The sequence below is a fragment of the Peromyscus maniculatus genome, chromosome 5, assembly GCF_049852395.1.
Source record: "Peromyscus maniculatus bairdii isolate BWxNUB_F1_BW_parent chromosome 5, HU_Pman_BW_mat_3.1, whole genome shotgun sequence".
Lineage (NCBI taxonomy): Eukaryota > Metazoa > Chordata > Mammalia > Rodentia > Cricetidae > Peromyscus > Peromyscus maniculatus.
The window spans coordinates 76,957,014-76,982,042 of record NC_134856.1 but is presented as its reverse complement, the minus strand read 5'-3'; the positions used below and the strand labels follow the sequence as shown (position 1 = coordinate 76,982,042).

Below are 25,029 nucleotides of genomic sequence, written 5' to 3'. Positions count from 1 at the left end.
CTAATGCCAGTGAAGACTTGCCCATGAGAGCAAGCAGGCAGAGTGGAAGCTTCTTTCTTCCATGTCCTTTATGTAGGCTGCCACAAAAAGGTGTGGCCTAGATTAGAGGTGGATTTTACCACCTCAAAAGATCCAGATAGAAGTAGATCTTCCCACTTCAAATGATTTAATTAATAACAGCATCCCTCACAGATGTACTCAGCCACTTGAGTTTTAGATAATTCCAGATGTAGTCAAGTTGACAACTGAGAGTAGCCATCAAAATATTTGACAATTTTATACATACATAATATTTGATACTTTTATAGATGTTTATAATATATGACTTTATTTGTGTATGTATTTTATTATAGTCACTCATTTTTCTACCCTCTCATCTTTCTCCCACCTCCACTACCTTCCTCCCACCTAGTCTCCATCCCACTTTCATGTTTTTTGGCTTTTTTGGCATATGTATGAAGTTGTCCACTGGACGATGAGTAACTCATTAGTGGCTGTATCACTGAAGACAATGACTTTCTCTTCCTCAACAACCCTGGATAGCCATTAGGTCCCTTGGGTGATATGGGGATCCCCATGAGCCCCTCCCCCGTCTATGGCTGAATGATTACTGGTTTTGTTTTATGCATGCCCTATGTGGGCAGCCACAGCTATTCTGAGTTTGTGAGTGCCACAGCCATACCATGCCCACAAGACAGCATTTTATAGCCCCTCCCTATCATGTAGCTCTTTTATTCTTTCTGCCCTTTCTTAATAATGTTCCCTGAATCTTGGGGAGGGGATATGGGTGTCCTGTTTAATCATGAGTATTCAACAGTGACCAGTTCTCAGTATCCTGACCAGCCATGAATCTTTGCAATAGATCCTGTTTAATACAACTTTTAAAAATGATTTATTTTTGTTTTTTATGTACATTGATGTTTTGCCTGCATATGTGTCTGTGTGAGGGTCATTGGATCCCCTGGAACTGGACTTACAGGCAATTGTGAGCTGCCACATGGGTACCAGGAGTTGAACCCAGGTCCTCTGGAAGAGCAGCCAGTGCTCTGAACCATTGAGCCATCTCTCCAGCCTTGATCCTGTTTGCTGCAAAGAGAAGTGGGATTTTTATTCCTAGGATAGCACTAGTCTATTGGTAGAGACAAAATATTTAGAGGCAGTTTGACAACATGCCCTTACAGCAGTAGGTTCATTCCTAGTGCTTATAAGTCTCACCACCTATGAGCCTTTGTGACCAGGTCTTCTGCACTAGACATGAACTCCTATGGAGCAGTCCTTAGATCTATTCAGAAATAAGTTGGTTTCCTCTATACTCATCATGCCATTATTGTACCAGTAAGCAGCCTTGCTTTGCAGTTGATATTGTAGCATGCAAGGGCTAAACTTGGGGAAGACCATTGCCAGCTCTTCCTTTCCAAGTGCCCACATAGCAATGTTCATCACTAGTAGAGGCTAGCTAGCAGGGAAATACCTTCCAGTTCAGTTCTAGCCTGGATTCTTTTATTCTGCAGCCATGATGTGTGTTATCTTCAGAAATAGACTACTACCATCCAGTTCTGGTGGACAACTAATGACAATAACCATAAACCATACAAATTTTTTGTAGACAGGGGCTTCCTAGCCAACCACTCCCAGGGAAGTATCCCATATCTGGCACTGGGATTTTCATTTAATAAACCATGGCTTCTGGAATCAGCACTATCAATCTATGCCTGGTACTGTCATGCAAAGTTTTTTTTAAGACAATATTTTTAAATTACCTTATAAAGTGATGAGTTTCCATATGGCTTCATTATACATCCTTAGTTTCTCTTAAATACCTTCCTATACTCCATATTCTTCCCATTTCTCTTTATACCTTACCATCCCCAGTATTCCTTCCCTCTATTTTCATAGTACATGTGCTCTAAATCTTAATTATAACTAGATTTATTTGTTTGATAACTTTTTCAAAGTCTTGCATTTGCCACGAATATTTTATGAGAAATAATATTTATACATAGAATATTCTATCAAAGTTATATACATATAATGCCTCTTAATCTGTAGGAGCCTGTGACTATGTTAACTAATGTCAAAAGGCACTTGGAAATGTCATTGAGGTTTAAACGTTTCAAGATGAGTCTTGAAAATAGGAAGCCTTGATCTGGCTATGATCAGGGGGGAAAAGAGCTAAAACAATGAGACGAAGGTCATAGACATGTAACATTGCTGGCTTTAAAAACAGAGAAAGAGGCCAGAAGCCTGGGAACATGGACACTCTCTAGTCCAGAAGATGGAAAGGACAAGGAAATTGACTCTTCTCCAAAGCTTAAGAAAGGAGTCCAGCCCTAATGGCACAGGAGTCTTAGCCTGAAAAGACTTGTGCTAAAATTGGGACTTACAGACCTCTAAGATAGTACACTTTTATTGTTTCAAGGCACCCAGTTTGCGGTCATTGGTTAATAGCAGCCATTGAAAACTAATCCATCCCTCGGTATCAACTTCTGTTTAGATGTAATTTGAAATGGAGACAGCTTTGTAAATGCATCTTTTTCTGTCTGCAAAACTAAAATCCCTTCTGAGAAAATTCTCAGAATTGAAAGTGCACTGATTTCTCAGACTCAGCATCTCTCAATTTAATAAATAGCTTGGATGTGAGCAGGAATGAACCCTCAAAGTAACTTCTTCAGCAATTTGGATGGAGAGGCTTCATTTTTTTTAGTGAATATCATGTATTCTATAATGCATAAATTAGTTAATTTTTAAAGACATACATGGTTATGCCAGGGAAAGTTTATTTTTGGAGCTGAGGCAAAGTCTCAAACCTTCAGGCATTTTTCCTAAGGTTTTAGATCCTGCAAGTCAGTTTCTATAGCAACAAGTGAGTAGAAACCTCAAGGGACTCCAACTGCACTGTAACTAGAGATGTCCCTGAAATTGGGGTAACTGGACAACTGCCCAGGGTCCACTTTGTTACTAGACCTCTAGTGGATGTGGGAGAGCTCAAACTCACTGAGGTGGCAGTGCAGAAAGAAGGAAAACCGGGCAGAGTTCAGGTACCATTTCCATGAAGATCCTAGGCATGGCAGTCGAGAATGCAGGCAGTTCTTCACGGCTGTAGTTTCGGTATTCAGGAATCAGTTAACCACAGACCAGAGATCCCAGGAGAGGATTCCATCTGCACTGGACACAGACATTTCTCTTGTCATTCTTCTCCAAACAGTGCAGAATAACAATTATTTATATGGTATCTGCTCTGTGTCAGTTCTCTGTCTACCTGCTCTCTATACAGTTGATTTATAGTATAGGGGACGATGTGTATCAGTTATATGCAATCATTGAATTACTTTATGTAAGGGGCATGAGCATCTTCCAATTTTGGCATTGGAGGGAATTCCTGGAATAAGTGTCCCCTGGAGGCTGAGGAATGACTATATACCCAGGTTCTTTCTTATCAAACCCCCTACACACACACCACCCACCAATCAATCTACCACCAGTTTTCTGAATCATTTTCTCTGCCCTCGCCCCATACTTTTTTAAATGTTCCTTTTCAATAGCTTGTCCTTTTCAAGACTATCAATAATTTTCCATTGAATGTATGCCTCGTGTAATATTGGACGAAGAAAAGCCACAGTGAAGGGCATTGTTTAGAGGAATTTACTACCTTACTGCTACTGTCCTCGGGAAAGGATGTGCCTCTCAGCAGGGACATCACAGCCAGATTTTCCTGCAGCATTTTCCAGCTTGCCAGGAATATTTTCTGTGTGAAAGGAAGGGGCAGAATATTTTTAATTTGAACCTTTAAAACCTATGTGAAAAAGGAAGACCTCATTATTAAACTCAGCCAGTAAATGAACTGTTGGTAGTCTTCTAGGCTGCTTCACTATGACTACAGTTAAGCAAATGTTATATACTTACGGTCACTGTTACCATCATTTCAAGACAGCAAATTGGATGAGAAGGATGCAAAGCAGACACATGTCTAGGCTGCACTTCTGATCATGTGACTACAAAATTGAACTGGATCCTCCATTTTTAGACTTTTGATTTAATTGTATCCTTAACATTGCTTTATTTTTATTTATTTTTTTTGTGTGTACATGTGTGTATGTATGTATTAGGGGATATGTGTGCGTGTTCATTTGTACAGGTATACATATGTGTGCATAGGCATATAGAGGCCAGAGATGAAATTTGAGTTTGATTCTTCTGTTATTCTTATGCATGTACACATGCATGCGTGCGTGCGCGCGCACACACACACACACACACACACACACACACACACACACACACACACAACCTGCTCAGTCCATTTAGTATTACATGTCTATCTATGATTTCAGGGCTGATGGCGTGGTATTGGATGACCAATTAGAGGCCTCTTCCTGGGAATACACTTTATGCTACTCTAAGCACTTCTTTTCTCTATCATTCTTTGCCACTTTACTTTTCGAGGCAGAATTTCACACTGGAGCCTGGGGGTCTCTGATAGGCTAGGCTGGCTGGCTATGGAGCCCCAGGGATCCTCCTGCCTTTGATTCCACAATGCTGGGAGTATAAGCATATGTCAGCACATAAAGCTTTTTATCTGAGTGCAAGGGATGGAACTGTGGTCCTCAAGCTTGAGAGGTAAGTACTTTACCAGCTGAGCTATCTCCCAACCTACCACCCCTTCCTTTCCTTTTATTTCATTAACTTTTTCTACTTAAGAGAAACACAATGAAACTCATTCAATATCGACCACCACCAGGTTGTCTAACAAATAAGCCCTTTCTGATCCGAAAAAAAAAAAAAACCTAGTAAATTATTTTATCTAGAAGTATGACAATATATAAGTAAATCCTATTGACTGTTGTCCATTCACAGAAAGGAAAAATTTAAAGGCATGTAAGGTAGCCTTTATGTACACGTTTGTTTTCAACGAATGTTAGACAGTATATATCAACGGCATTGTATTGGATACTCACTGAGAAAGTGTACCCAGCATTCAGAGCCCATTTCAGAAACAAAATTAATATTATTTGATATTGATAGCTAGTTCTTTACAGAAGAAGTATGAATCCTTTTTACAAACAACTTCAAAAGACGTCTGATCTTTCTGTAAAACAATGACAATCAGTTAAATATACTTTTGACACTTTCTAATAAGATACTAACATATCAAGCTCAGTCTGTAAGGCAAGGAAACCAGCTCCTGGAGATGTTGGTACTTTCTCCCTTACCACATGTCTTAGCTGCTCCTTTAAACCATTCTGTGAATGCCTGAACACACTTACATGTGCACATTTTCCAGAGTATCATTTTTAAAAATAATTTTAATCAATAGATACTGATGTTGCTATGAATAGTGGTCCTGGTCATCTTTAGCTATCCACTTGACTCAGACTACAATCATCTGACAGCAGAATCTCAACTGAGGAATTATGTAGATCAGGCTGCCCTAGGGGCATGTCTGGGAAGGATTGCTAATTGATGTAGGCTGGCCCAGGCCACTGTGGGTGGCACTATTCCTTTGGTAGGCAGTCTAGACTGTATAAGATAGTTAGCTAAGTGTGGGTCTGCAAGTGAGACAGCAATGAAATGTTCAACCACGGTTTTCCCTCCAGTTCCCACTTGAACTCCACCCCTGGCTTTCCTCCAGAATAGACTGTGACCAGGAAGTGTTAGCTGCATAAACCCTTCTTTCCCCTAAAGTGCTTTTGGAAAGGATGTTTTATCACAGCAACGGAGATGAGACCAGAATGGTAGTTCTTTTAATATTATTAGATAAAAGCATTTTGGCTAAATCTACCTGTGACTATATGGCAACAGATGGCCTAAATCATTACATTTAGACTGGGCGAATTTCTAAGAGTGGAATTGCTGGGAAGTACGGCAATTTGACAGTTAGTTTTTTGAGAAACTGCCAGACTGTTTTCCTCTGTGGCCACACCAATTTAGATGATCATAATCAACAGAGGAAAGCTTAAATTTCCCCATATGCTCACCTATGTGTGTTGTTTTCACAAACATACTATTTATTTTTTTAAAGTGATTAGCTGCTATGGATTATATATTAGCACCTTTGCTAATCCACACATTAACTTTGATCCCTAGAATGATGATATTAGGAAGGATGGCTTTGATGGGAGCCAGGGTTGATGGGGTCAGGTGAATGGAGCCTGCCCAACAGGCTTAATGTCTCATAAGAAGAGAGTGAAGCGGGTGCTCTCTAGGCTATGTGAACATACAAGAGAAGGCAGACTTTCATAAACCAAGACTAGACTTAAAATCCCACAGTCTCTATAGGTGACCTGGATTTGGATTTCCCAAGCTCCAGAGCTTCATGAAGTACTGTTGAAGATGCCCAAGTGGTTAGTACACCATAGCTGCCCTAGCTGACCGCAGAAGAGACGGTCTGCTGATGTGAATCTGTCTCCCTGTGGTTTTCACTTGCTTTTCCCTAAGGAGGAGTGACTCTAGGGAGCATTTCCTGTGGTTTTAGCCATCTGTATATCTTCTTGGACAAGCTTCTACTCAAGTTCTCTGCTTATTCCTGCTATTGAATTCGGAGCTCCTTATATATTCTGAATACCGTCTTTATTGGACACATGCTCTGCCAATATTTTCCCATGCCATTGGCTGCCTTTTAAGTCCGCACAAAGATTATTTTTTTTCAATTTATAAAGACTACATTTTCAATTTAATTTTTTTGAGAATTTAATGTACTAGTACTATTTTTATATCATTTCCACACTTTTTCCCTCCAACTCTTCCACATACAACAACTACCTCTAAATTATTGACCTTTCTTTAGTTATTATTTTCACAAACACATATATGTATCCTGCTAAGTCCATTTAGTGCTGCTCATATGTTTATGTGTTTAGGTTTGATCACTCTGGATTGGAAAACCCAAAAGGGGGTCACCCCTAGAGAAGACTGGTTCTTCTTCTCCTAGTAGACACTAATAGCCTGCAGCTCTTCATCTAAGGGTGGGGCCTTCTAAGATTTCCTTCATCTGTGTTCCATGTCAACTGGTACCATTCTGTAGGGCATTTTTAGGGAACAGATTGTTCAGATTTAATGGGTGCAGATTTCCTGTCATATGTAGAAGATACGATCTTGTAGCAATCGCCTTGTTCCTCTGGCTCTTGCGGCCTCTGAGCCTCTCTTCTAGGATGTTCCCTGGCCCTTAGGAGTAGGAGATGCCCTGCAGATGTACTGATTGGGGTTGAGCACCCCACGATCTGTTCTCTGTGTTTTGACCAACTGTGAATTTCTTCAATAGTTTCTACCTGCTTGAAAATGAATTTTCTTCTATGAGAGTGAGAGCTGTACTTCCCTGTGGGTACAAGGATACATTTTTATTATGTTCACTTGACCTACTTTTTTCTCTTCTTGCCTTTGAGTTTTATGTCTTAAAAAAAAATCAACGATAAATCAGTTTTCATGAATCTTCCATACTTGCTTTTAAGAATTTTGTAATTTTGAATCTCATATATTTAGGTCTTTGATCAATTTTGAGTTAATAGTTTGACTCAGAGTCTAATGTTTATATTAGTTTTCTCTCTGAGTCTTCTGTGTCCATGGATTTTGACAGATATATGATGACATGTATCCACCACTGTCATGTTATACAGGGAACTTTTACCTCCCTAAATGTATCCATGCTCTCTCTGCTTATCTTTTCTTTCTTTTCTAACATATGTAAACTGCGTTTTTTTTTTTTACTGCCTCTGTACTATTGCCTTTTCCAGATCATTATATAGTTTTCTAGTATGCTGCCTTTCTAGTTTGTCTTCATAGACTTAGAAATGCACATCTAAGAAACCATTTGTGCTAGCTGATAGAGCTGTGTCTATGGAACTTCAATGTCTGGGTCCAACTAAGGAAAACAGACCCAGGTGCCTGCAAGAGTTGCTTTTTGAAGTAGACATTATGAGCTTGTTTTCCTATAGTGAAGAACACATGAGGACAGGAAGAACATAATACTCATAGTCATCATTTGAGATGCATCCAAGAAACTTTTCTTGCATGTGTACATATGTGCAGGGCATGTATGTATATATGTGTATAGATGCATATGTGTATTGTGCACACATGTTGCATACGTGTGTGGAGACATGAAGTTGATGTTTGGTGTCTTCCTCTATCACACTCTATTTTACGTGAGTACAGTTTGTCTTTGAACCCAGAGTGAACCAACTGTGGATAGTGAACTGGTTGCCTTGCTGTGGGAATCCCCTATCTTTGCTTCTTGAGTGCTGAGATACAGGTGGCAGTTACACCCATCCAGGTTTTATGGGAGGTCTGGGGATCTGAACTCCAATCCTCACACTTGCATGGTAAGATCTTTATCCACTGAGTCTGATCCCCAACCTTCTACTGATTTTCTTGATGTTAGTCATCCTGGTTAGCATGAAATGAACTCTATCTCCAAAATAAATCAATAGATAAATGCAGGGTAGTTCCAGTTTCTACTTCTATGATAGCTAAGAATGTCAAGTATCTGTTTCACATACCATTTCATACAGCCATTTACACACACACACACACACACACACACACACACACACACGCACACATGCACACGCGCACACACACATGCACACACAGAACTGTCTGTTCAGTTACTATTTATGGATTGAATGATTTGGAGCTTTTGTGTTTAATTTTGAGTTTTCGTTGTGTGTGTTTGAGTGTGTGTGTATGTCTATATATATGTGTGTACGCCTGTGTGTGTGATGTGTGTATGTTTGCATATGTGTGTCTATGCATTCATGTGCATATACCTGCTCTACATTATTCCCTTGAGACAGTCTCTTGCTGAACCTAGAACTATGCTGGCAGCCAGCAAGCACCACTGTACTTCACACAGTGTTAGGTTGTGGAGTACAGCTACGCTTGGTTTTGTGTTGGCAGGTGCTGGAAATTCAAACGTAAGTGTTCCTGTTTATGTAACAAGTACACGCACCCACTAAGTTCTTTGTCAAATCTAGTGACTAAGTCCCCATCACGTGTGTGGCTGGCAATGACTCTTCCCATTCTGTTGCCTGTTTCTCCACAGTTAGCTTCCTTGCTGTGCAGAAGCTGTTTGATTTTACACAGCTTTACTTGTCAATTCTTACCATTATTTCCGGGGTTATTGGAGCCTTTTCAGCAAGTCTTCAGTGAGATTTGTGTTCTGACGTGTTTTCTCTTAGCCATTACATTCAGGTCTTCGGCCCTTTTCAAATAGATTATCTTTACACAGTGATAGGTCAGAACCTAGTTTCAGTCTTCTCCAGTGGATGCAGTTTTCCTAGTACCACTTGTTAAAGAGGCCATTATTTTCCCCAACGTGTGCTTTTGGTGTCTTTGTTGAAAATTAGATGAATTTATTTCTGGGGCCTCTTTTCTATTTCATTTTTCATAAAGTTTTTATTTTGCTGCTAACTTACACACTGTTCTGTAACTATAGGTCTGCAGTACAATTATAATCAAATATTGTGTTACGTCCAACACTGTTCTTTCTGCTTCAGACTGACCTAGCTATTTGAGTGGTCATTTGTATTTTCAAACACATGTTAGTTTTTTCCCATAGTTCTGTGAAAAAAAAAAGTCATTAGAAATTTTAAAGAGATTGGATTTAGTTGGTAGATCAGTTTTCATAATATAGACAGTATTTGTTCTCCCAGTCCATAGGCTTGAGAAGTGTTTTGGTACCTCCTTCAGTTTCTTATCTGTCTGTCTGTCTGTCTGTCTATCTATTTATTTTTGGCTTTTCAAGACAGGGTTGCTCTGTGTAGTTTTGGTGCCTGTCCTGGATCTCACTCTGCAGCCCAGGCTGGCCTCGAACTCACAGAGATCCACCTGGCTCTGCCTCACAAGTGTTGGGATTAAAGGCATGTGCCACTGCTGCCCAGCTGTCTTCATTGTTTTTAAAGTTTGCATTGTAGAGGTCCTTTATCTCCTTGTTTAGACTTATTTAAGGTTTAAAATTTAAGTTATTGTATATGAGAATCTTTCCCTGATTTTTTTCTCATCAGTTTATTATTGGTTAGAATTATTAGAAAATTGTTATTATTAGAAAAGTTACTAATTTTTATATGTATATTTTCTATCTTGCTATTTTACTGTGTTTATCAGACCTAAGAGTTTTCTGGTAGAGAATATAGTATCTTTCAGTATATTACCATATCATCTTTTCCTCTTTGTATCATTTTGTATTTCTTAGCTCGAGCTACAACTTCAAAGACTATATTGGATGACTAGAAAGTGGATACCACTATCTCATTCTTGATTTTAAATTAAATACATTAATTTTCCCAGTATAATGTTGGAAAGGACTTAGCATATATAGGCATTATTATGTTGAGATATTATTCTTTTATGCAATCCTAGTTTTCATTGCTATGATAAAGTATTGACCAAAACCAACTTGAGGGAGGAAAGAGTTTATTTGGATTACACTTCCGTTTCGTAGTCTATCTTTAAGGGAAATCAGGGCAGGGACTCAAGCAGAAACAAAAGCAGAGACCATGGAAGGATGCTGCTTACTGGCTTGCTCAGTTTGCTTCCTTGTACAACCCAGGACCTGCTTAGGGATAACACTACCCATAGCAGGCTGGGTGCTCCCACACCAATCATCAATCAAGAAAATAACTGAAAGACTTGCTTGTGGGCCAATCTGGTAGAGGTAATTTCTCACTCTTCCTAGATGATTTTAGAGAATCTAACTTGTGTCAAATTGATAAAATTAAAAAAAACAAACAAACCCAAATATCCAACCAGCATGTATTCCTAGTATTTTTTAGGGCTTTATCATGAAAGGACATTGATCTTTGTCACAGGTCTTTTTTTTCATTCATTGGGGGTAATCATGTGATTGCTATACCTAAATATGTGTATGTGCTGTGTTACATTTATTGATTTGCATATGTTGAAACATCCTTTCATCCTTGGGATGAAACTAACTTGATTGTGGTATATGATTTTTTCAATGTGTTGTCAAATTTGACTTGCAAGTATTTTGTTGAAAAATTTGAATTTACATTCATCAGGAAAATGATCTATATGTTTCTTTTTCATCCATCATTTATTAATTATTTTAGAAATTTATAGAACTGGTTTGGTAGTGTTCCTTCCTTCTCAACTGTGGGACTTTTCTTAAAATTATATATATATATTAGAATTTCATATGTTATTATATACTTACATCATTTCTAATTCTCTCACTCCATTACCCAACTCCTCCCAGCTCTTCTCCTCAAATTCATAAATTTTTCTTTAACTTTCACTGTAGACATATATGGAACTATACATATAAACACACATACTCACACATCCTTAAGTGCAGAAGCTGTTTACTTACGTGATGCCATCTGCATAGAATACAAGACCAATGACCTTCTCACTGGCAGAGGTTCTGTGGCTGTTATAGACAGGTACATTCCTTTCTGCCATTTGTTAGTCACTCCAAGTAAGCAACTTCCTATATAGTTGAAGATGACTTCTGATGAAGCTGTGAGTCCACTTAACATTTGTTGCTCAAATGTATATGTGTTTATGGCTGACCACAAGGAATTGGATCATCTGTCATCCTTTGGGAAGACTGATTCTCTTTCCTCAGCAGCCATTAGTTGCCTGTAGCTCTTCATTAAGGGATGGGGTCTTGTGAGACTTCTCGCATCCATATTGGCATGTCGATCGAGTTGTCATTGTGAAGGTCTTGTTTGGGTGACTGTATACTTGAGATTTCATTTCTGAAGCTTTTCTGTCATTTGTAGATAACATTATGTCCCAATAACAACATGGTCCTCTGCCTCTTACAGTCTTTGTGCCCCCTCTACCACGATGTTCCCTGACCCTTAAGTGTAAATATTGTATATTTATCAGTTAGAGTTGATACTCACAACTGTCTATTATTCTCTGCACTTAACCAGTTGCAGATTTGTGTGATAGCCTTTGTCGGTTGCAAAAACCAGTTTGTATGATGAGGAGGGAGAGATACTCTTATCTCTGGGTATAAGAATAAGTTTTTGGGCATGCAGTTAGAAATTGTGAGGGTTTAGGAAAGTGGCAGCGGTGGGTTCATGACTTCACCAGACATAGGTAGTTTGTAATACCAGACATGAATTCCCTCCTATTGAATGAGTACAGTTAGACAGCTGTGGGTTAACCCCAAGATGTAAATGCTATCATTGCCCCACTGGGCACATCTTGCCATGTTGCTGTGGTTGGCGGGCTTTACAGCTGTGTAGGACTGTTGATTTCTTTTCTCCCTTGGAAGCTTGCATAGCATCTTTGGATACTATGAGAGCTAGTCCTCAGGAAGGAGGTTTCCGGGTCAGTTATGGAATATTTTGGGGAATGCTGTATTAGCTCTTCTATCACAATGTGGCAGAACTTAACAGTAATGCACCCATTTCTAAAATTGTCTTTGTTGGGAGACTAATGCTTCTTCAATATTAATGTTTGTCAAATATTCACTTGAAAGGCTTATTTTTGCTTGATTTAATTTTAGAGGAGTCTAGAACTTTATCAGTTTATTATAGATTTTCCAGCTCTTTGGAATTTCCTACAATGCATTTTGATCATATGGAGAAGACACAGTGGCAGGGACATGAGGAACCTGCCTTTGTTTGTTGCAAAAACAAGTTTGTATGATGAGGAGGGAGAGATACTTTTATCTCTGAGTATAAGAATAAGTATTTGGGAATGTAGTTAGAAATTGTAAGGGTTTAGGAAAGTGGCAGCAGTGGGTTCATGGCAGGCAGAGAGAAATGCATGCTGGTGCTCAGCTCACTTTCTCCTTTTCATTCAGTTCTGGGTCCCACACCATGGATTGATAGTGCTACACTCACATTCAGGCTTCTCTGTTAGAATTTTGTGGAAAGACCTTCATAGATGTGCCATGAGTTATGTTTTCATGATGATTCTACATTTAGCCAAATTGACAATAGAAAAAAGAACTGTTCTAGGTAAAGATGAGTTTTCCCCAGAAAATTAAAGTTCCTTGGGTATAAGATGTTAATTTGAGTCGAGCAACTTAATAAACACAGTAGTAAAAAGAGGCAAGTTGCTTTTCTACTTGAAGGCTTCAAATTTTCTAGCAGAACCATAAAGAACATTTTCCTTAGTGCGTCTCTGAGCAAGATGCTTTTACTGAAGTTATATTCCTGTCTCTATACCTCAGTGATAATATACCTTATCCATAGTTTCAGTTCCTCTTATTTTATGTTATAGACTACAGAGAGATTAAAAATGTACAATATTACAGTTCTACTGCCCTAGACTGCAAGGAGACTTTTCTTAATGAAAGACTTGGGGTGGCAAGAGTTGTGCATTTCAATTCTTGTTAAGAATTTTCAAAATGGGGAGAAATATATGCCCTTGAAAATTAATTCCCATTATTTCTTAGAAAAGTTACTGACTGAAATGGGGAAGACTCTGAGTGGATTCTAAGAGTTGAAAAGCAATCAGACATGGCTTGACCTTTAATATTTCATATTTGTCTCTCTTATCTTAAAAAGACTTTCCATAGGATTTTCTGGCGTTTTTGATGCATGTCCAAGACACACTGTGACTCCTGTGTCTACCCATGGACTTGCTAAAAGAACCCAGTGTTGTTTCAAAAGCAAATTTGCTGCTGTTTGTTATCAAGTCATTTTAGCGGTGGACAGGAGACATTCAGACAGATTCCCCACATCAAAATTAAAACTTCCATCTGGGGATTGAAATATCATAAAACTTATAAAAATATGACTTTCATTGTTTGTTCACATCTGCAGCGTAAAGCAGTCTGGCTTTGTAGATTTTTAATTCACATTATATGTCTTAGAAACATGGAACCAGTGCTATGGTGTCTTTGTGGTAAAGATGCTGCAGAACCAGAAAGATGCTGGGTTCTGTCCTATATCTTTATCATTTCCTGTATATGAAGTCATGGTTTTCCATCTAGCGGAACACCTTTCAACACTGTTATTTCCCACCTTTTTTTCTAATGACATAAGAAGGCATTTTCATAACAGGCAAGGGTGAATTTCAGATTGAGTTGGCCTTTTTACTCCTGAATGACCTCACTTGGCTCTTCCCTGGATCTAGTATCGCATCTGCAAAGTAGTGGGTAAGCTATTATGTTCCCAGAGACAGGATTCCACATAACTGAAAGGAGCTAAGCACTTTATCTCTCACCGGATTGTGAGGAGTAAGGGATGCAGAGGAAACACAAGGAAGGGATGCATAAATAGAATGTGCATCAGATTTTGTAGCATAAGCATTTTAAAAGTATATTCTATGTAAATGTTGTTCTTGGAGCTTGAAGTATTTGTGGTGTTTGCTTGAGCGTGATGCCATCTGCATAGAATACAAGACCAATGACCTTCTCACTGGCAGAGGTTCTGTGGCTGTTACAGACACATATTCCTTTCTGCCATTTATTAGACACTCCAAGTAAGCAGCAGGTCTATAGGCTTAGGATAACGAGAACAGTAAGAAATTAAAAATTGCTTACATTTTTGTTACTTAGTTTTTGGGACAGAGTCTCACGTATCCCATGCTGGCCTCAAACTTCCTATATAGTTGAAGATGACTTCTGATTTTACTTCCTCCACCTCCTGAGAGCTGGGATTGCAGGCACATGGCACTATGCCTGGAGTGTGCTGCTAATTCAGCCACATCCACTAAATGACAACCATTTTATTTGGAAACTAAGTAAGAGAGAGAATCTTAGCTCAGTATTTGGAAATAAGTTTATTCAAAATATGAGCCATTAAATGACCATAGGTGATATAATTGAAATATAATTATGTTGCCTAGCTTTGGAGTTAACTGTCAAAAATTGCTTTAAATTATTGACATTCAAAGATATTGGGCAAATTCAGTTGGTATTGCTGATTCTTTAAGAATATCACCACAAATTCATTTTTTTTTTTTTTTTTTTTGGTTTTTTCGAGACAGGGTTTCTCTGTGTAGCTTTGCGCCTTTCCTGGAGCTCACTTGGTAGCCCAGGCTGGCCTCGAACTCACAGAGATCCGCCTGCCTCTGCCTCCCAAGTGCTGGGATTAAAGGCGTGCGCCACCACGCCCGGCCACAAATTCATTTTTAAGCTCTTAAGAATAAATAATGCCCACTATACACATGAACTTTAATATAATTTGGATATAGATTAATTACCATGGTACTAGAAAAATTGTTATCTGTTTCTGAGTGTCATCACAAGGGACCAAGGTGACCATGGCATCTAGTGGAAGCCAAGGAGACAGCTGAGCATCCAATAGTAGTTCTCAGTGATGCCAACATTAAGTTAGATCTCCAGGCCACTCTGACCTGAGTCTCTATGTATTCCAAAGGAAACAATCATGCCATGATATTCTCTCTGACCCTGTTAGGGTGAGGAATTTGAACTAATCCAAGCCCCAACCCCACTGGGCTCTTCCTACAAAAGCCTGGATGCAGCTTTCTTCCCAAATGGTGCAATGACATTTGATAGACATGAAGTTATTTCCACTTGTCTCTTCAAGAATAAAATACAATCCTAGGAAATGATTTCTTTGTTCTAAAGGTCATGGGGACCTTGGTCTTCTCTTTGACAGTCAATAACCACGAGTGCTTTGCAAAAGCTAGTACATTTAGATGTTTCATAAGCCTAATGGAGCAATCAGAAATTGTACCTTTCATGTCTTATTTATTTCACATTTAAACACATTCTGAAGACAGGGGAAAAGTTGGCTTGCATTAACAGCTATGTCATTTTAAGACTTCTGACAATGTGAGAGTCCTTCCAACCACCAGCAAGTGGCTCCATTTAGCTTACATTTCAAACTTGTGGCAGGAATAGGTACTCAACCCTGGTAACTATTTGGGGAATTCTGAAGGTTATTAAGTTCTGAATAACAGTCACTCATGCTTTCCCACCAAGCTTTTCTCAGCAGTTGAATATCTCTGGATCTTATTCTGGTTTTTCGTTCTTTTTTTAGCTGCCTGAAATGACTCATGTTCAAACACAACGACCCTGGATGACGTTTCTCCTGCAGAACATTGGATTGATCCTAGGCTGGCTTTCTCTTTTGCTCTTAGCTGTATATGAACAGAATATTAGAATATAAGTTAAGATTCTCCAATATCTTACAAAATGAATTTATCCAGTCCTATCTCATTTCTTCCATGTACTCTATGCTGATCACTAAATTTGGTATTTTTATTTTAGGCAAAGAATCTGTCTTTTATCTTAACTTGCTGATTATCTATTGTAATTTTTTAGAATTATATAAAGGTTGAGTCTGTCTTGCATTGAAATGTTTAATTTTGTTTCTGACACTGTGGTGGACCACAGTAATGGTTAATGTTAGTAAATTCTGAATTCTAGTCAACTGCAAAGATATTATTTCTCTAAGAAGAATGTTTATTTGTTGTATTTGAAGCATACAGGTGCCCTTTGGGATAAAAATCAGCTGTAGCAGTCTTGTGGGGTTTTTTTTATGTTAATAATACATTTGTGATTTATAGACCATAAGCAAATAGGAGAATAGAAATATAATAAAGGCTAGTTTTAATGTGGTGGTTTCAATTAGCTTCTGTTGCTTTCTATACAAATCCTGTCTTTCAAGCTGCTATAGTGTGTTCACCTGGAAGAATCAAGGCCTGTTATCAGCGGTAGATATGAATAAACAATTTGGGAAGCTCAAAAGATATAGTAGGATGTCTACCTGTTCTCCTGTAAAAGTCAGCACACATCTGTTCAAGGCAAGAATTGTTGGATGTTCCCGAATCAATAAGGTAACAAAGAGTCAGGCAGGAATCCAATGACTCGGCTCTCATAGGTTATATAATAGGCTGTGTGTGTGTGTGTGTGTGTGTGTGTGTGTGTGTGTGTGTGTGTGTTTGTGTGTGTGTATGCATGTAATCTTACTGATGAGTTATATCTCTGGGGTCACTTTAAATGGGATATCAGTAGGTGAATTCATGAACAAGGAACATTACTGGTAACCTAGAATATTATTAAAATAGAAAACAACTCAAGCTTTAATAACATTGTCCTTTGGAACATGGTGCCTACTGTTTTTCTTAGTTTAATGATGGGTCTTGACAAGGGAAAAGGTTGTTTTATTATAATTGTGACTCACGGCACTCAGTTATGTATCTCTCCTACCTCTTACTCACCAACTGGTGAAAGTTCTTTGTCATGCCCCAACCCAAACATAATCTTTTAAAACTACTTTGATTTCAAAATGAAGTGGACTTCTCCATCTGTCTTTGTACTTGCCTAGAGACTCTGGGTTATTGTGTATGAGAACTCAGTGTACACCAGAAACAGCTAAGGACTTTGCTATAGAGAGCACAGATGACTGGCTTCATCAGAACCTCTGACTCCAGGGGTCTGAGAGAGTCCTGAGTCCTTGACTGAGAACTTTCAGGCATTGAAAGCAGCTGGCTGTGGCCAGACTTTGAATGCCACTGACGAAAGAAATCACATGGACCTGGCTTTGAGAACAGAGCACAGGCCTATTACCCAAGAGCTGTGTGCTTCTGACTAAGTTGGTTAACACTTCTGTTCTTTGATATTTTTCCTCCAAGGGAAGCACAGAGAGCCTCAGCCTTCTGATTGTGGAGAGTAAGCTAAACTGAACAAACACTCCTTTGTACAGGCCATCCTAGGGGAGAAGCTGCAAATGAGAAGTACCAGACACTATCTGTGTTTGTGTTTTAATGTCCAGGTTCTGATTTGGACATGTAGCCATCATTTAGGCTAACTTAATTGGAAGAGCTCTGATGGATGACTGTGGTTCTGGTCCAAGGTTAGAGAAGCCTTGGCTAAATTAAAATTTGAGATGTGAGCTGTGTACTCTATAACCTTCAAATGAGAGTGATTTTGATACCAGTGGAGTTGGAATCGGTGTGCAGAGGGGCTTGAGTGGAGCCAGCTATCAGGACACATTCTGAGTACTTCGCAAGCTTATCACTTGTGTTCTCTGATTGGGAGCAGAGACCTGGCCACTCAGAGGTCATCCTAAGGATAGTAGGATGTAGTAGCTTTTGAGGGCACCTTTTTGGGTTCCCCTTTTCTCCCCTTCACCTTATCATTGATTTGTTGATAATCAAAATGTGTTCCAGACAGCATACCCTAAGTAATCTTAGAGTTGCTAAGCCGGGCCAGGGTGGTGACTCAGTGTAAAAAGCACTTGCCACATAAGCCTGATAACCTGAGATAGACCCCAAACCACACATAAAAGGTCAGATATGGTGGCCTATACCTGCAATCCCAGCCCTCATGCAGCAAGATGGGAGACAGAGACAGGAGAACTGACTTCACATTCATGGGCCATCTAGCCTGGAGTGACAGACAAGTGGGGTTGGGCCTCAAAGCCAAATGGAAGAACAGAAACAATTCCCAAAATTTGTTCTCTGGTCTCTTTATGTGTAATGTGGCAACTATGTACCAATATTCGCATATACTGTTTTTTTTTTACTAAAATGTTTCTAGTCTTCAAAATTGAGTGATAATAATAAAAATAAGATGACAGTTCTATACCCTCTAAAAATGAACCAAGTCTAAATTTGGGGTGGGCTGACAGTGGTTCCCTTTAGGCTAAATATACTTTATATGCCTTAAACGCAGATTTTTCAATAATATTGGGGTGTGTCTGTTTCCTAGGACTCAATTTAGGTTTCTACTGTATTTCTGCTGGCGATTTGTTTACTTCTTCTTCCTCTTTCTCCTCCTCTTCCTCCTTCCTCCTTTTCTTGTTCTTTTTCATAAATCACTGGACTAGAAATGTTGCTGGGGAAAAATGAGAGCGGACCATGTAGTTTTCGTATTTGAGCATCTATCATCTACTGACAGGTCTGTTTTTAGAGACAGAGGAATTGGCCCATGCAAAGTCTGGGAAAGATGGCTTCGCTGTTGAAGGCTGAGGAGACCATAGTCTTAGGTAAATGCGTCTGTGAACTGTGGCCACTCCCAACCGTCCTGCCACCTTCCCGGTTTGCAGGTGAGACTTTGTATCTCTTTTTGAGACTCATTTCTCAAGACATAGCACAGTTACGACATTGTTTCTTTTTTGGACTGAAGATAAAGGTCATGGTCACAGGATGCTAATTACTAAGGTTATTTTGGGCTCATCAATTGAGTCATTAAGAACGGTGTCAAAGTGAGATCTAGGTTCAAATCTCGGCCATACTGCTTGAAACAACAATTTCTTTTTTTTTCCCCCCATGAAATAAGGTTGTGGTGATGTTAGTATAGAATACTGCTTGTGAAACACTTTGCACAGAGCCTGCAAAAATATTAATAATGATTAAAAACACCCCTCCTCCTTGATACTTTGTTTTCCTGATAGCTTCTACTCTTTCTCAGCTCTGTACCCTTCACCAAGAAAGTACTGTTTTGTTGGTGTAGAATGGAGATTGAACCTTTCTGTATACCTGTGCCCCTGGGCTAGAGGCTCCACAGTAGAGAGCTTGTTTGCTTAGCATGAAGAAGCCCCCAAGTCCAATCCTCAACATTGAGGAAAAAATATTAAAAATCTGTATCCATCTATAATTCTCTTTAAAGCCTCCAAGCCAACTTCCCCTAGGGAGCCAATACCATCCTGAATGTGTGTGTGTGTGTGTGTGTGTGTGTGTGTGTGTGTGTGTGTGTTTGTGTGTGTTTCGCTTTGACTCGCTTCTAGAGAATGGATGGGGCCTCCTTTGGCTTACCCTACTCTGCCCAGCCTCCCAGGCAGGCTCCATCCTGTGTCATAGTACTTACGCTCAGCAGGCATCCCCTTAACATATTCTTTCTCTCTCACAATAAGTGAGAATCTATTATGCTTCCCTGCAGTTATACTTCTGAGGGTGAATAATGGAACCTGGCTGAGAAGAACATGTCTGAGGTCATGGCTGTTGTCACGACTTGATTTTGACTGAAGGAAAACAAAACTAAACAAACAAACAAAAAAAATAGTTAAACTGAACCTCCCTGTTCCAACGCACCTGCTGATGGGATGAAGCCAGCCCCCAAAAGAAGCAGGAAAGCAGGGCATTGGCTTGCTGGAGGCCTGCTCTGTTTAGATAAGGCAGTTTCCTCAAGCTGAGTGTACAAACAGTCTGCACTCCTAGGAGAGGCACCCTGGGCTTCAGGGGCTGAACATACCCCAAGCCAACGTCCTTTAGTGTGGGGTAATAAACCTTAGGTTGTCATTTACCTTTTAAAATGCAAATGGAATGTAGGAGAAGTTTTGAGAGGCCAAGTGGAGACCCTAAGCCAGGAGGGGCCTTAACCCCCACACCAGAATGTCTTTAAATGATCTATTCAATATATCCATCCAGTGTTCTTGTCCCCAAGATGGATTATCTGCTTCACAAGACCTTCCCCACATGCTGTCAGCCCACATTGCAAATCTGTAAATTCCTGATGCTTCTCTGTCTTTGTTATGTTAAACCTCTCCACATTCCTAATCATGCTGAAATATGACTGTGTGGTGTGTGTGCGCACGTGCGCAATATACATATAAGAATGCAAAATAAAACAAAGCAGGGATGTAGTTATAAAGGTCAAGGTCCAGGACTCCAGGCTAAAAGCTGAGATTTAAGCATGGGATTAAACCTTCTCCCCCACACAGTACAGTACAGTGCAGTCCCCATAGAATCAGAAGGGAATGCAACTGAAAATCTCACAGTGCCGAAGACTCTCTAGGGAAAGCCAGAATATGGGAAACAAGAATAACTTAGGAGATGCTCTGACTGCAGAGATGGCAGGGAGTACACAAAGCATAACTCGTGGCCGGATCATCACAAAACCCTGCTAAAGGTCTATTCATGTCACGTCCTTTTATACAGTAGGACATGTTGGCTCTCCTCAAAAAATGACAAGACAGTCAGCAAGACAAGAGAGTGTAGGTAGAAAGACAGCGCAAGCATCATCACCAGACTCAAGAGGGAAAGAGATATTGGAGTTATCAGACTGGGGACGTAAACAGGTGTGGTTAATAGGATAAAGCTTATGGTGCAGAAATGGGCCATCTTTAAAGCAGAGAGGAGATGCCATTAAAGGTGGTGGCGCACGCCTTTAATCCCAGCACACGGGAGGCAGAGACAGGTGGATCTCTGAGTTTGAGGCCAGCCTGGTCTACAGAGAGGATTCCAGGACAGCCAGGGCTACACAGAGGAATAAAAAAAAATAAATAAATAAAAATTAAAAAAAAAGAAAAAAGAAAATGAAAAAAAAAGAAAAAAGCAGAGAAGAATAATGTAGGCAGAAAAGACACTATGAAGAATAAATAAGTAGACATGGAGGTTAGAGGTACACTCCTAGACTATGACTAGCACTAAGGAAGGAGCAATAGAAACATCACACGAGTTCAAGTCCAGCCTGGTTTACATAGTAGTAGAACAGTCAGCATTCAGTGTGTAACTCTTTCTCAAAAAACGAGAGGAGGGGGTGATATGGTTATAAATCCTTAAGAGAGGAACCAGAAATGTGAAAAATACCTTGGGTGATTCTTTAAATCAACAAACATGTCCAGCCAAGGAGCCAGTCAACTTGAAGGAGTGTTCCTGAAAACATCCAGACCTGAATACAGAGAAAACTGGAAAACACAGGACAGAATGTTCCAGAGCTGTGGATCAATTAGGGAGGATGTGACATACAGGTAAAATCAGATGATGCAGGGGAGGGGAGAAAGGGAAGGAATGCAGAGGTGTTTGAAACAATGATGGTTTAGAAATAATAACACTCCAAGCCATGTGCTCAGGAAGATCAGAGAGCATCGAATGGGATGAATAACAATATAAAAATCTACACATGGATGTGCTCTTTTCAAGCTGCAGGAAACCTAGACAGAAAATACAAGGAAAAAAGCCAGAGGCAAACTTAAAAAAAAAATCTACATAAGAACAAAAAAAAAAGGATAGGAATTATCATCAGATTCTCTTCCGCATCCATGTGAAATAATGGATGGGCCAGGCCTTAACTCAGTGGTGGAGTACTTAAATGCATGAGACCCCAGGTTCAACCCCCAGTGCTGAGAAAGAATTAAGTAAAATATTTTATTATTTTAATGTAATGAGACAAGGTTTCCTTATAGCCCTGGTTGGCCTAGAATTCACTGTGTAGACCAGGCTGACCTTGAACTTACAGACATGTACTTGCAAAGACATGCACCACCATGCCACGTATTATACTTGAAAGGATAAGAACCCTCAACATATACTACTTCATCCAACAAAACTGTCCTCAAAAGTAAAAGAGAAATAAAAATTTCCAAAACAGGCATTGAGAGGATTCATTTTCCATGTACTCTTCCTGTAAGAAATCTTCAAACAGATTTTCAGGAAGAAACTGCTTTAGAGGCCAGAACTTGGATCTCCATCAACAATGAAAAATGTAGAGATGAAATGAATGAAAACACAGTGAAATCTTGTATTTTTGTACTTTTAATTGACTTTTGACATCTACTAAAATGATTCACCAAGCTTACATCTAAATAAAAAAATATACGAGGTTAAATCAATGTTACTAGGTTTTACCAAAACTTAAGGGCAGTGAGATGTTTTCAGTAGGTAAATGAATGAATAGACCCCGAGCTCGTCATCTGATTGAGTACAGTTGAGCAGAATGAATGGATGAGTTATCAGGGTTAGGGAAATAGGTTAATTGAAAAAGTGCTTACTGTGTCAATATGACGGCCTGAGTCCGGAGCTCCGGCACCCATGTAAATGTTGGGTGGATGTGGAAGTGCCCTTGTCATCCAGTATTCAAGAGAGAGAGAAGGGATACCTGATAAGCTGGTCCCAAATATAAAAATGGTTAAATTAATGAACTCTGGGTTCAAGTGACTCTCAATAAATATGGTACAACTTAATGTTGGTAAAAATCCTTTGAAGAGACCTGTAACATCAATCTTCAAAGGTCTCATAATAAAAAACCTGGAGCCAGATATTGGTGTGAAAGCTGAAAGATCAGAGAAGCAAGGCAAGCCAGCTTCTACCTCTACGAAATCCCCAGTCTAAAGAGAGTGAGTTCCCGTTTCCTCAGGCCTTATATACTTTTCTCTGCCCAGACATCACTTCCTGGGATTAAAGGTGTGTGCCATTACTGCCTGGCTCTGTTTCCAGTATGGCCTTGAACTCACAGAAATCCAGATGGATCTCTGCCTCCAGAGTGATAGGATTAAGGGTGTGTGCCACCACTGCCTGACCTCGATGTCTAATCTAGTGGCTGGCTCTGTCCTCTGATCCTCTGGCAAGCTTTATTGAGGTACACAATATATCACCACAGAGACCACATAAAGTAAAGTCTTTCTGGTTATGATTTTGATGTTTTTGCAAAGAAGTGTGTATAAAGGCATATGTAGAAGTTGGATTTAAATAATAATGACTAGTAAAGATTATTTATTGAATATTTGTATGGTGCTCACTAAGTGCTTTATCTTTGTTATCTCATTGGTTACTTAAGTCCCACACAAAATACTTTCGAAATGAGCGGCTTGAGTCAGAACAGTTCAGAAACTTTACAAGGACAAGACAATAAGGACAAGGCATTGCCAATATGATTCTGTTATCCCAAATGTCTTCTGCCCGACACCAGGTAAGAGTGAAGGGAAGTGAAGGAGACAGTTTGTACCTGCTTCCTAGAAGTGTACAAGTTACTTTAGTATGGGAAGGTCCCCCAGATGGGGAGGCTATTAAAGAGAAGGGAGCTTGGAAACTTCTAAGACACCAAACATCTGAGAACAGATATTGCTGTAAGAGGGGCAGATTGGAGAATGAAAATGTTTTTGCCCTACAAAGATGCAAACTTTGTTCTACATACAGTTCAGGAAAGGGAAGCATTTTCCCATGTATTTTTGGAGCTGTTTGGGATTTGCCAACTGTATGTGAGTATGCTCTTCTGAAATATTCACACTACTGTGTTTGTACTCAACAGAAACTCCAGAGTTAACTCTTGCTTGTCTTTGCTCCAGAATTAACTTTTTCATGTAAACATATGAATAATGTAACAAATATGCCAGCTGCCATACATCTTTGTTGTCTTGACAGTGAATGCAAAATTAAGATAAACTATGTAGAAAACAAATCAGGTCACATAATTCTCCTAATCAAAACATCTTGTTTCTCTCTATTGCCTTCCAGACATACCCTTGTTGATTTACATGAAATCAAGACCGCATGTGAGTTACCTTACAGATGCTCCTGGTGCATGTCCCATCGTCTTCCTTGTGTTTTGTGCTCCCACAAAATTGCATGCCTGTGTGTTTCCTTTGCACACCTGTGACTTCTCACCTCTGTGTATTTGCCAAGGAGTCTTTTTGTCAGACATGATTTAGGCACATCCTCCCCTGGAAGTTCTCTGAACTCTGTAGGTCTCACCAAATACAGTAGGTTCATCTCATATGAGGACCTCCATCATGCCTTCTTTGCTCTACCGTGTATCAATTTTTACACAGAGAACACATGGAACAACTGATACCCTCCAGTTGCCAGCATGTTATTAATGTGGAAATCCAATAAAGTTTCTCAACACTGTATCATAAAATCGGTTTTGTTCCATATGGTTTTGCCTGCCTACATGCTGATTACCACTTGTTTAAGGGAGAACTGTTTGGTGTCTGATGTTTGGTATGTGAGATGTGTTATATGTACTTTCAACATATAATATTTTCAACTTAAGTAACCCGATTAAGTCAAGAAGAATCTGTAGTCTATTTACCAGTACTATACTTCATTTATCAGTCCCAACCTTCATAGATTGAAAGCAGCAAGAGAATGAGTTTTGAAGTGTACCTGTTTGTTTTTTTGTTTGTTTTTTTTAATCTTTTGGCTCTTTGAGAGGCCTGCCAACCAGCTCTCCAAATAAATCACACACAGAGTCTTATTCTTTCTTATGAATGTCTGGCCTTAGCTTGGCTTCTTGCTAGCTAACTTTTCTTAAATTATCCCATCTATCTTTTGCCTCTGGACTTTTTCCTTTTCTTACTTCTGTATATCTTACTTTCACTCTTCCTCCATGGCTGGCTGTGTAGCTGGGTGGCTGGTTCCTTCTTTTCTCACTGCTTGATCTCTATTGCTCTTTCTACCTTTTCCTCCCAGATTTCT

The 25,029-nt window shown here is 39.4% G+C and overlaps 1 protein-coding gene across 3 annotated transcripts in view; it reads left to right on the top strand.

The window, feature by feature from the left end:
- Slc39a12 (solute carrier family 39 member 12) overlaps positions 1-24,469 on the top strand; it is a 94,474-nt gene extending 70,005 nt beyond the window's left edge. For 2 of the 3 annotated variants that reach the window (XM_076572695.1, XM_016008215.3), the window contains exons 13-16: positions 15,930-16,728; positions 18,794-18,941; positions 23,390-23,521; positions 24,067-24,469. In XM_076572695.1, the coding sequence (XP_076428810.1) occupies positions 15,930-16,058 (129 nt within the window). In that variant the 3' untranslated portion in view covers positions 16,059-16,728; positions 18,794-18,941; positions 23,390-23,521; positions 24,067-24,469. Of the gene's footprint in view, positions 1-15,929; positions 16,729-18,793; positions 18,942-23,389; positions 23,522-24,066 lie in introns of those variants that run through there. The other variant, XM_042278079.2, reaches the window with a different exon arrangement.
- The last annotated feature ends 560 nt before the right edge of the window (positions 24,470-25,029 follow it).